The 16,948-nt window shown below is 32.7% G+C and overlaps 2 protein-coding genes across 3 annotated transcripts; one reads left to right on the forward strand and one right to left on the reverse strand.

Moving 5' to 3' along the window:
• Positions 1-3,507: 3,507 nt before the first annotated feature.
• LOC122279835 (CDPK-related kinase 5-like) lies at positions 3,508-7,913 on the reverse strand. Of its 2 annotated transcripts, none has more exons than XM_043090712.1 (5): positions 7,622-7,913; positions 6,231-6,385; positions 6,068-6,109; positions 5,828-5,936; positions 3,508-3,972 (listed from the first exon to the last, which is right to left on the reverse strand). In XM_043090712.1, the coding sequence occupies exons 2-5, from the start codon at positions 6,350-6,352 to the stop codon at positions 3,937-3,939; spliced, it is 309 nt and encodes a 102-aa protein (XP_042946646.1). In that variant the 5' UTR covers positions 6,353-6,385; positions 7,622-7,913; the 3' UTR covers positions 3,508-3,936. The 2 variants fall into 2 exon arrangements, with proteins under 2 accessions (XP_042946646.1, XP_042946645.1); XM_043090711.1 differs by lacking the exon at positions 3,508-3,972 and adding an exon at positions 5,498-5,678.
• A 5,923-nt stretch (positions 7,914-13,836) lies between these two features.
• Positions 13,837-16,330, forward strand: LOC122279861. The gene is made up of 3 exons (XM_043090742.1): positions 13,837-14,197; positions 14,621-15,088; positions 15,850-16,330. The coding sequence occupies exons 2-3, from the start codon at positions 14,794-14,796 to the stop codon at positions 16,074-16,076; spliced, it is 522 nt and encodes a 173-aa protein (XP_042946676.1). The 5' UTR covers positions 13,837-14,197; positions 14,621-14,793; the 3' UTR covers positions 16,077-16,330.
• The last annotated feature ends 618 nt before the right edge of the window (positions 16,331-16,948 follow it).

Genomic DNA, 16,948 nt, shown 5'->3' on the forward strand with positions numbered 1-16,948 from the left:
TTGGTGAGATATGATCTTGTAAAGATCACATTGGCATGTGGTTTTCCTTATAAAATATGAGAAAATAATTTGGAAGAATGTTTTTTCATTTACAATAAATTGGAAGGATTTATTTCTAACAAGAAGAGATTAAACATCTCTTATTCAGATTTCTTGCTAATAAGAAAACAATGCAAACTACTCCTAAATAGAAATTGTATTTGAAGTCATGATAGAGTATGTGCAAGCGCCATCCACTCATTTTGATAAAAAGTGAGTAGTAAATATGAAACCCACATGAAAAAAAAAATTAAATTTTTAGTATTGGACTCTACTATTTTTCAAAATGAGTGCGTGCACAACCCATGACTATATATAGTATTACTCATTTCCTAAGCCTCACAAATTGTAACTTATTAACCCTTAACTGAATTTTCAATCTAATTTATAATGTGTAATTTGAGAAGTAAATCATTTATGCCACATTTAGTTATCCCATATATTATCTTCAATTCAATACATAGAAAAAATATATTCATCATCCATTTTCTCATTATCCTCTTATCATTCCATGATGTGGTATTAGATGATATATTCATAAGTAAAATATAATAGATAGTCTTCAATCATCTAATGTCATATCATTGAATGATGATAATTGGGATGATGCATTAGTCTAATATAAATCACTGATGAGAAATTACTTTCATAAATTTTGCACATTTTCTCTAGAAATTATATATGGCATTACCCAGCAATAATACCCTATATTAAGATATTAATAATACCCTATTTGAATATGTTTTGAAACTACATATTCTCGTAGATAGAGAGATTAATTCTCGACTTTGAAAATTGAAGTCAAGAAAATGTTATTCTTAGAAGGACATTTAATTCTCTAGACTTTGAGAGTTGAAATATATTACAATCCAATTTTCGACTGAGACATCATGCACGTTATAACTTAACAGAAAGAATGGAAACAACCACCATTCCAAGCACAAGTACTGCTGGTTTCCAAAAAAAAAAAAAAAACGCACAAGTACTGCTGCTTATCTTGTACGGCCTCTTACAAGTGATAATTATGTAGAATGGAGTGCCAAGATGAAAAACTATCTGTTGGCTCAAGGTCTTGGGGATATTGTGGAAACAAGCATGGAACACCCTAAAGTAGAAGCTGAGGTAGCTGAATTAATCCAGGCAGTGCAGGCACGGAAAAAGAAAAATGATGCAGCTTTACAAGCAATTCAAAGTACATGCCAGAAGCCGAAGGATATACTGTTACGGATCAATGAAATTAGTTCTGCCAAAAATGCTTGGGAAAGGTTGGCTGAAATGATCAAGCAAAAATGGACTGTACATAATTATCATATGATTTGGACGGATGAGGGAGGAAGCTGCTTCTCAAACAACCCGGGTCTCTCTCTCTCTCTCTCTCTCTCTCTCTCTCTCTCTCTCTCTCTCTCTCTCTCTCAAGATTCAAATCAAATATTATTGGTAGAAAAAAAAAAAAACCTGTAATTCAAGGAAAAATAGAGAATTTCACAAGAGTACACTATATTTGAAGCTCTTGTAATTAATTAATTAATTCATTCCAATGGCCTTTACATATATTTGATAAATCCAGAAATTCAAAATCAACTGGAAACATACGAAAACAAAAGACAACAATGAGTAAAAGATCATTGGGCCCAAGCCCGATATACTACTTAATTAAACATAAGTCCAGTACAGCTTAAAAAGCCCGTAGCCCTCTAGCCTTCTCAATTTGTGTCTTAAAAAGCCCATAAAGACATAGGTCTTATGTGCATTATTTTTAAAATCGTACCGTACCGGCTGGTATATTCCGTACTGGCCACTGAACCGGTACAGAAATTATATATATTTCGTACCGGTTCAAATACCGACCGTATCCGCCGATATTTCGGCCTATGTACCGGCCCATACCGGCCGGTATTTCGGTCTCATTTTTTTTTTTTTCAAACTATAAATTCATTTTTTTATCTCCAATTTAGACTAAACTATTTATAATTTATATAGATATATGTATTTATATATAAATTATTATTTTGAAATATAATTAATATATATACTTATATATATAATTTATTTATATATTGACTATTACGAAACGGTACACGAAACGGTATCGATATTAAAATATTTCGTTTCAGTACCTTAACCGGTACAGCATCCAGTACGGTATTCAAAACATTGCCTTCTAAATTTTGTACCGAAGTACTTCGTTTTGCTCCAGTACTGTGTTACTTTTCCTTCTGCCATGAGATCCCAGATCCCGATCTTGACAAAATCTTTCTAGGAAGCAACTCAGGGTTCCGAGAAAAAGGTGAGTACTCCGTGGACGAGCTAAGGGACAACACTCTCTCTCTCTCTCTCTCTCTCTCTGGCTTTTGTATATATATGCACAAACATATAATTAACATTTATCATCTCCGTTTATAAACACAGATATATCTATATTTATATATATAATTATAATATTACATGTTTGTCTGTATTACTTCTTTTACCAACTTAGTGAAAAAACTGATGTTTGCCTAGATAAAATAATTCTCAAGTTGCTCTATCATTTAAATGATCTTTGGAAATTTTTTTTTTATTATATTTTAATTACTAAGCAATCATTTAATGTTACATCATAAAATGTTAAGTATTACATAATTTGACTTGTAAAATTCAACTTTTAAATTCTATCTTTTAAATCAAGTTATATATATCGTGTAGATGGCATGTAGTATAAAGATTTTCTAATAAAACTATTCTAAAACAATGATGAATAGCATTTTTATAATTCAATACAATAACAGAGAGCTTGTTCTTTGATTCCTTATAAGCACTCGGGGATGTAGCCGAAGGATCTACCGAGAAGGCAAAACATAGTTTTTCTATTTTTTCTGTTTTGTTTTCATTTATTTTTTTGGTATTCTTAAATATTTTTTTTTAAAATTCACAATATTATTAAAAAAACAATTCATTAATCACTAAATAAAAATTAAAAAAAAAAAAAAGAAGCAAAAATACACACTCGATAGAAATGCTCGACACATTATCGGGCCGGATCCCAAACATTTCTCATATATATAACCATCCTGTCCTCTAGGTTCGTCTACCGGCTGTGCCTTGGGATATACAAGCAGCAGATTTGGAACAGTGAGTATGATCTTCTACTTCGTTTTGTGCATGGACTTTTTCTTATTTTTATCTTATTGTTTTTCAAATATATATATATATTAGATAAAAGCAACGTGTAATGCATGTTCGCTTAGTTTAAAATTTTTTTTGTTAATAACTAATTTTTTTATTAATAAAGACGTAATATTTTTGGTTAATTAAATAACAATGTAATGCTTATGTAATTTATAATAACAAAAGCATGCTAGGATAGTAAAAACAAACTTTCTTATTGATGAGATTACAAAGAAGGTTTAGTATGTTCAATACATGTTGACATCACGAAAATACAGCTTTAAATTATCATGCATAAAAAGACACCCAAAGTCAAAAGGAATATATTCAGCCAAAAGGAAAAAATGTGGCACATCCAGAAAATTTGCCACACACAGAAGTCAGTTCAGTAGTATAATCGAAATACTGATTTAATGATGTAGTAATATAATTTCTATATAAATAATTTTCTCTTTTTAAGAAGAGGTGCAATCCAATCCAAGTACACCGGATGCATACAAGAGAAAGCAATTCATTGGAGAGAGTGAAAAGGGTAAACAGAGAGCGAAAGATATTCTTGAGCCAAATTTTTATTTGATATTTGGAATGTAATAGAATTGTTCAGCACGGCATAAATGATGTTAGTGTATCAGTTTTGATTTCAAAGTTCAATATCTTGAGGCCACTTGAGTACTAAAGGAAAGTCAAATGCTCTCAACTTCCTTTGAAACTGTAATAAGTAGTTGAATTGTAAGATGTATAGAATGCTAATTAGACATTCTTCTTCATCATGTCAAATCGAGTACCCTGTACCAAGCCCAACCACCCATAGTCAAAGAAATATGGAAAATAAATTACTAAATAAAATATGTGAAGATATGTTTGAAAGGCCAGTTTGGAAGTAACTACAGTGCGATCATAGCATAGTGCTGCAAGCATGGCATTGGAAAGTGAGGTGAAGATTCAACACTCAATCCTTATCCTTTGGAAAAGGGTAAAAGCTAAGAGACAAAGCAAACAAGTATCGAATGATTGTAGAGAGAAAAGGGAAAATTTGCAGAACAGTATTGAAAGCTAAGAGAATCATAAATATTCTTGACAGAAAAATCTAATGCGTATAAAAATTTATTTAGCTAAATGCGATGAAATAAGTGCAAAAATAAGATTATGATATGAATCCCCACAACATAGGCTCCATTTGAGTGACAAGAAAATGAACTTTTTTTACGCATTGAAAGGCAAGGGGAGACTTTTTCTGAGATTTTGCATATAGTGGTCTTAAAACCTTGTGGGTCCCATGACAAAATATTTTACTGCAGTAAAATTTTTCCTTAAAAATCTCATCCAGCATTTTAGCAGGATTATGTCTCATATTATATATATATATATATACACACATATATGCACACGTTGTTGATATGCATTCATCAAGGAAACTTGTTGCCATTTTTTCAGCAATCTTTTCTTGTAAACAAAAATAATGGAATAGTTGTGAAAATTCAAATTTGTTTTTATCGTTTTCTGCTTGAAATATGGTCAAGGCAACAAGACGGCATCAGGATTTAACCAACTTCAACAAAATGAGAATAGCTCATTTAATAAAATTCCCCACCCAAAAATTCCTTATTTCTTATCCAGTCTAGTAAGTTCTTATCAAACTCTAGGCAATAGAGGCCTACCTCAGTCATTCTGCGAATAAGCTACTAAGAGGATCAAAAACTTAGGAAAATTGTTCAACAGTTCAAGAAAATAAATTCTAATGAATTAATTAGGCACAAAAAAATAATCAACTATCCAATCACCTATCATCCATTTTGTAATTCAATATCATATTGTATATAAAAAGTATATAAAAAGAGTTTCACATTCTAGAAATAGAACTATATCCTTACGAAGAAGACACCTGAAGAATAATATCAATGAAGTTATTCTTTATTATCATGTCATATTCTACCATATTGCAATAAATTCTAGTCCATTCAGTTGAGAAAAATGGCAATCGTAGTTTAACTTCATCAGTTCAGTTGAGAAGCTATTAATGCTTGGGGGAAGAGCCCAGTAATCAAGCAAAGACCTTATATGTATAGAACTCAAATATGGTATGACAAGCCCCAACATCCAACTAAGAAATGGTGGTTGTCTCATGTCCTTTTTAACATCCTAATACTTAACCTAACCAAACTGAAAATTAAAAAGGAAAATCATATCTAAAAGGAGACTTTTTCAAGAAGCAAAGACCATGAATGATGATAACTGTTTGAGAAGGCTTGAACCTCTTATTTAACCAATGAAGAGCAAGTATATAAAATGCAAAGATGTCAAAACAGAATAATTAGGACAACTGGTTTCTATTTACATCATAGTAGTTCTTACTAAGGTTTATCCATACGACCAAAAAATGAAAAATGTAGTATTAAGGATTTGCGACTATTTCCGGGCCTAATAAAATCAGATAGACCAAAATCAATAACCTTCATTGGAGAATCCTCATCTCTGGTGACGAAAAGAAAATTCTGCTAGTAGTAAGCACACACAGAGTTATCATTGGAATTTGGAATAAAAAATAAAAACACAAGAGGACTTGCACTTGCAAGGGTACAACCAATACATTTCAATTGAAAGAAAGCAATATATTTGTTCTAATTGATTGCCGATACCATACCTCTGGCTTTAGGTCACGATGCACAACACCTTGAAGATGACAAAAGGCAATTACATTCAAGATTTGCACAATAATTTTTTTAGCATCTTCCTCCATATATCTTCCACCTCTACGTTAAAGTATAACAAGGCTTTATGAGGAATACCATAAACAAAATATAGAAAACTAAAGCACACATATTCGCCATGATTAGGACAAAAACCTTTTTGTACAAAAGAAAATGAAGTTGTCCATTTTTACCTTGACAGAATTCTGTCCAATAGTTCTCCACCCTCGCACAATCTGGCAGGGAAAAGAAAATCTAAATGCTTAGAACAAACTTATAAGCTTGACAATACAAATAATATGCCTATCCAAGAAACAAGTGTTCTTATTTTAAGAACTTCAATGAGGGTATGCATACTCCATAACTACGTAGACATTGTTTGTGTCCTCAAAAAGATTGTTATGCCTAGATAATGCTTTTAATATTTTCACTTCCCTGTGAACATCTTCAATCGCTATTGCTGTCGTCATCTGGCCCATAACAGTCTGTTAGTTACCAAAGCCCAACGAAACCTGGAGGCTTATAAATCAATTAATTTTCATGAAGCAATAAATTGTGATATGATTTTGTCTCAACTACAAAAGCACAATTATAAGAATAACCCAAAAGTTAAAGAGAAAAGTCAATTGTGAGTTGATTTTACACTTGACTCAAAAGTAAGAAAAAGCATCCACAACCACCACAAGGCCCCAGCACATGAAGTTGATATCAATAAGTTCCTTCTAGCTAAAAATATTTCTCTTGAGTACTTCCCCATTACAATTAAGAACCTAGAGTCTTAACTAAACTTAGCAACTGAAAAGTAAGTCAATGAAGAAACTCAAATCAGTCTCTTTTTAACAAAATCTTCCACAAAAGATTCAGAGACTAACATCAGCAGGCAAGGACAAGTAAATGCTATGGAGTTCTATATAATTTTAATCCCACAGTCATCGCAAAGGGTATATAGTTACTACCATTAAAATCATGACCCTTAATTTAAACTGAGCTCTTAAAATTCCTTGCTATCAAGACTAAAAATGTCCAATTGAAATTATACTGGTCTTGCCATCGGTCTAAAGGAGTCATGATTATCTTCCAAGTTTGTTGAGGATGTGCCTTTAGGAAGTGCAACCATGCGTGTACCGCTTTCTTATTTTGACCCAGTCAAATGTCCGATACGTTTGTCACTGACCATAAAGAAGGGAATGAAGCTTCCGTCAATCAACTCATTCGTAAAATACTTGTTGAAAGGTAGAGCATTTCTGACGATTTTCAATCATTCTCAGCTCATCCCCTCTACTACCTAAAGGTTTACCACGAAAACCTCTTTTTGAAATTTTTGAGTGCAGTGTGTATATTTGTAGATAAAGAAAAGGCAACGAAGATCCATGGTTTCAGTCTTCCTTTACTTCATTTTCAACAATACTAAAGTAATTAATTAAATCCCTCATCTTAAAAGTATTTCCTTGCTACAAACCACTGAAACGCATATTGTTGATCGTAATTGGGGGAAAAGTGTCCAATACTAAAATCTACGAAGAACATAAACTGAACAGAGTTAGCTTAATTATTCAAAATCCACAACCACGAGCTCATAAACACTAATGGAAAATAATTAGCGATGGAAAATTAAAATAAAACCATGGAGTTTGCACCGAGGAAAACGTTTAAAGATGAAAAGAAAGAGTATATGGAAACGAAACCGAGGGGAAAAAAGGAAAGAAAGGAAAAATAGAGGTACGAGAGTCGATGATAAAGATACTCACGGCTGCGACTCCGCCACCGAGGATCACGTACTTGAAGCTCTTCTCCGCCATCAATGAAAAATGGGTTGTGCTAGATAAATTGGTTTTGGAAAGAGAAACAAATGAGAAGACGTAAAATAGAAAAGACGTAAAGGTACGGAAAAAATTAAAGAGAAGTTAATAAATGAAGTTAGATGGATTTAGAGCATCCTCATCCGGTTCCCCAAACATCAAATTTCCTATAATTTGAGAAAATATTTAGGGATTTCATTCCAAACCACCTCCCATCCCATTCCCCATTTTGGGGTTTAGGGATGGGGTTGCTACAGTATGTCCCCAAACCATTTTTATATTGATAAAATTATTTGTAGTTAAGTTTATAAAAGGAGGTGAGAGAAAAATGTAATAAAGAAATAATAAAGAAATGTTATTTTAATAAAATAGAGAAAATATAGGGAATGGGATGTAGGAGGTTTTTGAAAGATGAGTAAAATTTAGGGAAACATTTTAGGAAATGTACTTTTTAGTTAAATTATAGGGAATTTTATAGGAAATGGGATGTGAATGCTCTTAGTAAGCAGAGTTCAACTTTAATGGTAAAACAATAAATTTCCGTTAAAACAACAAATTTCTGTTATATAGGCTCTTTTTATATATAAAGATATACATACATTTAATTTTATACACTTGTTAGTTTAAAACTAACTAAAGTTTTGGTATTCTACTTATCAATATTCTCAATGCATACAATTTTTTCCTTTCCCCTAAATTTTATTTGTAAGGATATTTCAACACAATAATATTTCTGGCTTCGTTTCTTGTTATACTATCTCATGCATTGGGAGAAGCATCAAAACTAAACATGGAAAAACATAGACCATTCAAAAGTAAACCATCATCCTTGATCCATATTTATTTGAACAAAATACTCTTTGCAAAGGATAATGGGAGGAGTATCTAAAGAGAAAATTTTGGGAACCCATCGTAGTACCTTGCTTTCATTTTCCGACATCCAAAAGTTGTTGGAATTAATTAACTCTCTTATACCTTGCTTTTATTTGTCAAGATCCTTTAGATCAATTGGCAACACCTTGGTTTCTCACAAAGAGAACCAAGAATGAATCCTCCCTCGATCTTCATGTACCCAAAAAAAAAAAAATACTTTGCTTTCATTTTCCGATATCCAAAAGTTGTTGGAATTAATTAACTCTCTTCTACCTTGCTTTTATTTGCCAAGATCCTTTGGTTCAATCAGCAACAACTTGGTTTCTCACAAAGAGAACTAAGAATCGAATCCTCCCTCGATCTCCATGTATCAAAAAAACAAAAAAGCAATACCTTGCTTTTATTTGCCAACTTCCCAAAGTTGTGAGAATTAACTCTCTAATACTTTGCTTTTATTTGCCAAGATATTTTAGATTTTTTTTTTTTAAGAAGAGGATGGTATCCCAATTTTATGATCTTTTATATCAATTGTCAATACCTTAGTTTCTCACTAAGATAACCAATGATCGAATCCCCCTCCCCATGTATAAAAATAATAAAAAAATACTTTACTTTTATTTGCCAACTTCCAAAAGTTGTGAGAATTAACTCTCTAATACGTTGCTTTCATTTGGCAATATCAAAGCAAAGGTAATAAAGTCACCCTTTAAAGTCCCACTTTAATTAGTTTCACCATCGTGAATAAAACATATTGGTGTGATCCCCAAATCCAACGAGATACAAGATGGTTGAATACGTATTAACTTAATCATCAAATGAGACTTTTCCGAATTAACCTAAAGGCCGTCACATATTGTTTGTTGTATTTTGAAAGGTCCTTTTCAATATATATATATCCTATAAATTTTATTAGAATTCTAGGGTTTAGAGTGGGGAAGATATAGAGACATAATGTTGATTTCACAACATTTATTGAGTAGTTTAATGGTACTACTAGATAAATTAATTTGGGCAATCATAAATATCAAAGATTTAAATACTGTATACTGTACCGGCTGGGGCGGCCAATATTTTCTATACAGCTCACTAGTAAGATATAAGTATTATATCCATTTCGTACCGCTCTAAATACCGACTGATATTTATAGTCGAACACAAATTATTTGAAATTATTTGTTCGAATGTAAAAAATCTGTTCGAAATATGTTCATTCGTTTGAATAAAAAATTCTTATAGTTCAAACAATATGTGTCAGTTCGAACGGATAAGTTTCCATTCTGACGGTTTGTTAAGACAAAAATAATTCGTCTCTTAAAAAAAAAAAACCCATTCCAACGGATAGGTTTCCATTTGATTAGATATATATATATATATATATAATATTGTTTAAAGTCCAAACTTCTGCACCCATTTGCTCGTTTTCAATTTTTGGCACGAAGATATTTTTATATGTTTTTGTGCTTGTGTATATAGATGCACATGAAACATATAATTAACATTTATCTTCTCTGTTTATAAACACAGATATATGTATGTATATATATATAATTATAATATTACATGTTTGTTTGTATTACTTTTTTCACCAACTTAGTGAAAAAACTAATGTTTGCGTAGTAGATAAAATAATTCTCAAGTTGCTGTATCTTTGGAAAACTTTTTATTATATTTCAAATACTAAGCAATTATTTAAATGTCACATCATAAAATGTTGAAAGCATTACATAATTTGATTTGTAAGATTCAAGTTTTAAAATTTATCTTTTAAATTAAATTATGTTATGTAGATGGCATAATATAGTACAGTAAAGACTTTCAAATAAAATTATTATAAAAAAATGATGAATATCATTTTTGTAATTTAATATAAGAGAAATGATACTTACAATCGTGAGTGTGCAAGCATCGTACAATTATTTTGAAAAAAGTAAATAAATACAGGACCCATATGAAAAGAAATGAATTTTTTAATAATAGATTCTACTATTTCTCAAAGTAATTTGTATACTTTACAACTATATAAAGCATTATTGATAGCTTGTTTTCCAGTTCCTTATTAGCACCATAACAGTTATATAGGTTCGTCTACCGGCTGTGCCTTGGGACATACAAGCAGCAGATTAGGAACAGCTAGCTAGATCCCCTTCCATCCTTGTGAGTATGATCTTCTACTAGCTTACTTTTTGCATCAGATTTTTCATGTGTATGCATCATTGTAGAGGTGAAATTCAGCTTTTAATTTCATCACCCATATAGCATAAGGCAACGTACAATGTTAACATGACTCACTAATGTTTCCTAGAATACCCCGGTTAGGATCAAATGATAGTCGTCAAGCCGTTGTTTCCAGACGATCGATTGATGTGATCCATCTAACTCTACATTTTTAAGGACAACTCAATAAGAGTAAGCCGGGGAATTTCAAAAGAACTTAAAGGCCAAGGATTATAACAATGTATCGAAGTAGTGGCCGGTACAGAAAATGTATCTATTTTGTACTGATTCAAATACCAGCCATACCGGTACGTTTCGATCAATACTGGTCAGATTTCGGTGTACTAGCCGTATTGGTACTGGTCGAAATTTATGAATTTTTGTAATTAATGTAAAAATTATGATTTTTTCATAATTTTCACTTCAATGCTCAAATTTGAAAACTGTTATCTTAACTTAGAAGTATTATTGAGTTTTATAAATATGTGCTTTAATTTTTTAAGACTTGCATTGATATTATTTTGAAAGATAATTTATACATATATAATTAATTTATTATAAAAGACTATCTTGATATGGTAGGGGTACCGAAATATTTTGTTTCAGTGCCTTAACCGAAATGACCATCTAAATGGTATTCAAAACATTGATTATTAATGAAGGACTGCAGATATATAATTATCATATGATTCAGATGGATGAGGGAGAAAGCTTGTCAAACTAACCCAGGTCGGACTGTAGGTGATTATCATATGATTATCATATGATTCAGATGGATTTGGGAGAAAGCATGTCAAACAACCCAGGTCTCTCTCTCTCTCTCTCTCTCTCTCTCTCTCTCTCTCTCTCTCTCTCTCTCTCTCTCTCTCTCTCTCTGTGTGCGCGCGCGCATCAAACATTATTGCAAGAAAAAAAAGTAGACTTGTTATTCACGGAAAAATAGATAATTTCTCAAGAGTGCACTATATTTAAAGCTCTTGTAATTTATGGTCGAACACAAATCATTTGAAAATTTTATTCGCTTGAACGCATAAAATATGTTCGAACATTCATTCCTTTCGAACATAATCAAATATGGTCATTAGTTCAAATAAAAATTTATTATAGTTCGATCAGTACGTGTCAGTTCGAAAGGATAGATTTCCATTCAAAAGGTTTGTTAAGACAAAAATAATTCGTTTCCAAAAAAAAAAAATCATTTGATCAGTTTCGACTGGGTCTGTCCAATTTTGTTCTTAAAATGATTTTTTCACTTTTCGTCTCCAAATACATTTCGAGACAAAATAAAGATGAAATTTTTTCATCTCCAAAAATATTTAGGGAATAATTTTGGATTTTCGGAGACAAAATGATTTGTCTCAAAAAACCCAAACTCTTTTAGTGCATACCATTGAAAAGTTTTAGCAAAATCAGAATTTTTTGAGGAAGAAGAGGGAAATCTAAAGAGAGAGAAAACTAGGTGATCCAAATGTACGTATATGTAACAAATTAATAATCTTCATTTACCGACATCCAAAAGTTATAGGAACCCAATGATCTCTAGCCAATAGATAAACCTTGCTTTATTTGACATTTAGAAATAAATTAATCTACACACCCTTCGATCGGAATTTCTCTTTATTCCACAAAAATTAATAACGTAAAGTTGGGCAGCTTCAACTTGATTCCACCTGCCGGCAACTTTAATATTGAGGAAAGGTAAATTATTACTCTCAAAATAATTTTATTTTCTGAGCTGATTCAATACACGTACAAAAGTTCGAGCTGAAAACATGGACATCCGAATGAGCTTCAAAATAATTATGACCTTTTCAAATTAACCGGTTAAAAGTTTAAATTAACTACCCCGTGTTATATATATATATATAAATATATATATATATATATATATTTATATGTATATGTGGGTGATTATTCACCAACTTAGTGAAAAAAACTAATGTTTGCGTGGATAAAATAATTCTCAAGTTGCTCTAAATGATCATTGGAAAACTTTTTATTATATTTCAATTCTTAAGCAATGTCACATAAAAAAATGTTGAAAGCATTACATAAATTGATTTGTAAGATTCAAGTTTTAAAATTTATCTTTTAAATTAAATTATGTTATGTAGATGGCATAATATATAGTACAATAAAGACTTTCAAATAAAATTATTATAAAAAAAATGATGAATAGCATTTTTGTAATTTAATATAAGAGAAATGATACTTACAATCATGAGTGTGCAAGTATCGTACAATGATTTTGAAAAAAGTGAATAAATACAGGATTCATATGAAAAGAAATAAATTTTTTAATAATAGATTCTACTATTTCTCAAAGTAATTTGTATACTTTACAACTCTATAAAGCATTATTGATAGCTTGTTTTCCAGTTCCTTATTAGCACCGTAACAGTTATATAGGTTCATCTAACGGCTGTGCCTTGGGACATACAAGCAGCAGATTAGGAACAACTAGCTAGATCCCCTTCCATCCTTGTGAGTATGATCTTCTACTAGCTTAGTCTTTGCATCATATTTTTCATGTGAATGCATCATTGTAGAGGTGAAGTTCAGCTTTTAATTTCATCACCCATATGGCATAAGGCAACGTACAATGTTAACATGACTCACATATGTTTCCTAGAATACCCCGGTTAGGATCAAATGATAGTCATCAAGCCGTTGTTTCCAGACGATAGATTGATGTGTTCCATCTAACTCTACATTTTTTTAGGACAACTCAATAAGAGTATGCCTGGGAATTTCGAAAGAATTTGAAGGCGAAGGATTATTGACAATATTTTCAATTTCGTATTGTACCGGCCGGTATTTCTTGTATCGGAATAGTGACTGATACAGAAAATATATCTATTTTGTACTAAATCAAATACTGATTGTACCTGTACATTTCAGTCAATACTAGCCGGATTTCAGCGTACCGGCCATACCTGTCGAAATTTGTGAATTTTTGTAATTAATGTAAAAATTATGATTTTTTTCATAATTTTCACTTCAATGCTCACATCTGAACATTATTATCTTAACTTAGAAGTATTATTGAGTTTTATAAATATGTGTTTTAACTTTTTTAGACTTGCATTGATATTATTTTGAAATATAATTTATACATATATAATTAATTTATTATATATAGACTATCCCGAAATGATAGCGGTATCGAAATATTTTATTCCAGTGTCTTAACCAAATTGGCCACCTAAATAGTATTCAAAACACTAATTATTAATGAAGGACTGTAGATATATAATTATCATATGATTCGGATGGATGAGAGAGAAAGCTTGTCAAACAACCCAGGTCGGACTGCAGGTGATTATCATATGATTCAGATTGATGAGGGAGAAAGCTTGTCAAACAACCCAGGTCGGACTACATGTGGTTATCATATGATTCAGATTGATGAGGGAGAAAGCTTGTCAAACAACCCAGGTCAGACTACATGTGGTTATCATATGATTTAGATTGATATGGGCCGAGAGAAAGCTTGTCAAACAACCTTGGTCTCTCTCTCTCTCTCTCTCTCTCTCTCTCTCTCTCTCTCTCTCTCTCTCTCTCTCTCTCTCTCTCTCTCTCGATGCAGATCAAACATTATTGCAAGAAAAAAAGTAGACTTGTAATTCAAGGAAAAATAGAGAATTTCGTATGAGTGAACTATATTTAAAGCTCTTGTAATTAATTAATTCATTCATTCCAATGGCCTTTACATATATTTGATAAATCCAGAAATTCAAAATCAACATATACAAAACATATCATTTTGTTGTAGTTGGAATGTACATGTCAGAATTGTTTCATTTATATATCTCCTTCTATACATAAGAACCTGATTAAAATAAAAAATAAAAAATACAGGAATGATCAATGAGTATGCGGCCAATGCTGTGCGAGGTGGTAATTGGAATGCTATGAGAGACATACTCCACCCCGATGCTTTGACAGCAAGTATCACCGCACCTTTTGACAAGACGATTCTTCACGTTGTTATTGCTGCTCAGTAGGAACATATAGTGCAGGAGTTGGTGAATATGATGTCGGAACCTGCCTTGGAAAGAACGGATAATAACGGTATTACAGCTCTTCATGAGACAACATTTCGAGGTAATTACAAGATGGCAAAATGCCTGATTAGAAAGAACCGACGCTTGGTCCACATCAGCTCACCTGGTTTTACAGAACTTCCAGTTGTTATGGCTATGATGTTTGGGCATAAAGAATTGGCTCACTATCTCTATGAACTGATTGTGTTGCAAGATCTTGAGGTAGAACAAGGTGACCAGGGTTCTGCACTTCTTACCTATGCTATCTATGCCAGAGAATTAGGTAATAATGCATCGTTATTGTGATTTCTTAAAAATAAATTCATAAATTAACATTGTTAAGGACGTGTCTCACTTCCAATCTACCCCCTATTGGGCGAAAGGCCATGGTGCATTAGGCAGTAATATCCTGCCTGGACCGCTTTCCTACCCAAGGTTCTTCCCCCAGAGTGATTTCCACATATCCCTTCGTGTATCTCAGCTAGGACATACTATGCTTCTTGTGTGGAGATGCATCGCAGCAAAGGAACGAAGAAACCTCTTTTATAAAGTATTTCATCGATGAGTAGGAATCGAGCCGCCCTTTTATTTATCCTCCTTGCCTATTTTCTTGCTTCTGGCAATTTTTCTCCATCCAAGTACTCTACTACCCTGTTCACCCAATCTGGGATGCTTGACCCCAGGCTGCCTACCTTTGTGCCAACAACTGGGACCTCGATGACCCTTCTCTCTACTTGTCATGGTATGGGTACTTCCTCCCCTCCTGATGCCGCTAGTGCCAATCTGTCTGCGACCTCATTGTCTGCTCTTGCTATCTGAGGTATAGCGAAATATGAAAAGAGATCGTGTATCTCCCAAACTCATGCTAGGTATTTTTTTAACTTCTTGCCCTTTGTAGCATACAGGCCCAAAACTTGATTTACTACTACCTGTGAATCTGACCTGGCACTACAACACATTAGGCTTTTTGCGAAGACTAATTCTCGCCTCAATAAGCATTTAAACTGTGGATAAATGTCTAAATCCACATTTTCTTCTTTGTAGAGCAAACGCGGCAAAATCAGCGTGAGACTAGCACTGAATACCGCTTCAACCTCCATCGCCGAATGCACAACTCCGTTTACTGCCGATTTACTCACCAAGAAGAGAGTCGCGCCAACTGCTGTAGATTGATGTCATCAGATCAATCTTACCGCCGCAAAAGAAAGAGATTAGCTCGCGAGCTGATGTTCATCGCGGCTTTGGGCAAAATCTTCCCGGCGAGTTCTTAACTGCAGAGGTGGATTTCCGCGGTGCATCATCTGCCAGTTTCAACGATGGTATGATTCCCAAACCCACCTTGGTGTTTTCAATTATCCCAGTAATCGATTTTGTTTGGGGTAATTTTCTATTTGGTTTGGGGACCCAATAGGGATGAAAATTTAACCTCGAAATATAGTTGTGGCTAACTTGATTATCTACTAGATTTGATCTTATAAATCTAGATGACCATTGAAAACTCATAATGGAAGATCTAGGGCCAACATTTGCGCCATTTGAGATCAGTATTATATATAGAAGTTTACACCCAAATGTCATTGCAATTTCCCAAATCTGTCATCAATGGTGTTGCTTATAGCTGGTGCTTAATTCATTAGCTACAACCATATGTAAATGGAACTGCTCAGAATATTACAATTGAATTTGGCTACTTTGAAGGCTCTACATTTGACGCCTTGAAGCTTTACTACTTTGTTCCCTTTACACAATTTGTTATCTCCGATCCATTGGGCTTGCACATAGGGTTTTCACACTATAAAACAGAGTGGAGATGTCATCAACAAACAGAGGATGGTTTCGTGTAAGTGTATTTGGTGCCGCATGGAATCTGTTTGTGAATATCAATAGGCATACATATTAAATCAACTGTATATCTAGCTTTTACATTACAGTCAATTATATATATAGCAAACAAATTAGCATAAATATATATTTATATCATCATTCCACCAACTCACTGTAGAGGCATGTAATGATAGAGTCAGAACAGTCTTTGTCAAATAAACCACATCTAAATTACCTTTTAATTCATATAAGGTTATAACTTAGTTTAGCAGTCCCACTACAGCATTCATACGGGGATTTCCACTATATGCCAACAGTC

Source organism: Carya illinoinensis, chromosome 10 (assembly GCF_018687715.1).
Source record: "Carya illinoinensis cultivar Pawnee chromosome 10, C.illinoinensisPawnee_v1, whole genome shotgun sequence".
Taxonomy (NCBI): Eukaryota; Viridiplantae; Streptophyta; class Magnoliopsida; order Fagales; family Juglandaceae; genus Carya; species Carya illinoinensis.

What these genes read in the sequence shown, in the direction of transcription:
- LOC122279835 (XM_043090711.1), bottom strand. Translation starts at nt 6,352, where the DNA reads ATGGGCCAGATGACGACAGCAATAGCGATTGAAGATGTTCACAGGGAA. An exon ending in AATGTCTACGTAGTTATGGA is followed by an intron (nt 6,110 to 6,230) that starts GTATGCATACCC and finishes TTTCCCTGCCAG; the next exon opens with ATTGTGCGAGGGTGGAGAAC. An exon ending in ATCGTGACCTAAAGCCAGAG is followed by an intron (nt 5,679 to 5,827) that starts GTATGGTATCGG and finishes TACTACTAGCAG; the next exon opens with AATTTTCTTTTCGTCACCAG.
- LOC122279861 (XM_043090742.1), top strand. Translation starts at nt 14,794, where the DNA reads ATGATGTCGGAACCTGCCTTGGAAAGAACGGATAATAACGGTATTACA. An exon ending in TATCTATGCCAGAGAATTAG is followed by an intron (nt 15,089 to 15,849) that starts GTAATAATGCAT and finishes TCTTCTTTGTAG; the next exon opens with AGCAAACGCGGCAAAATCAG.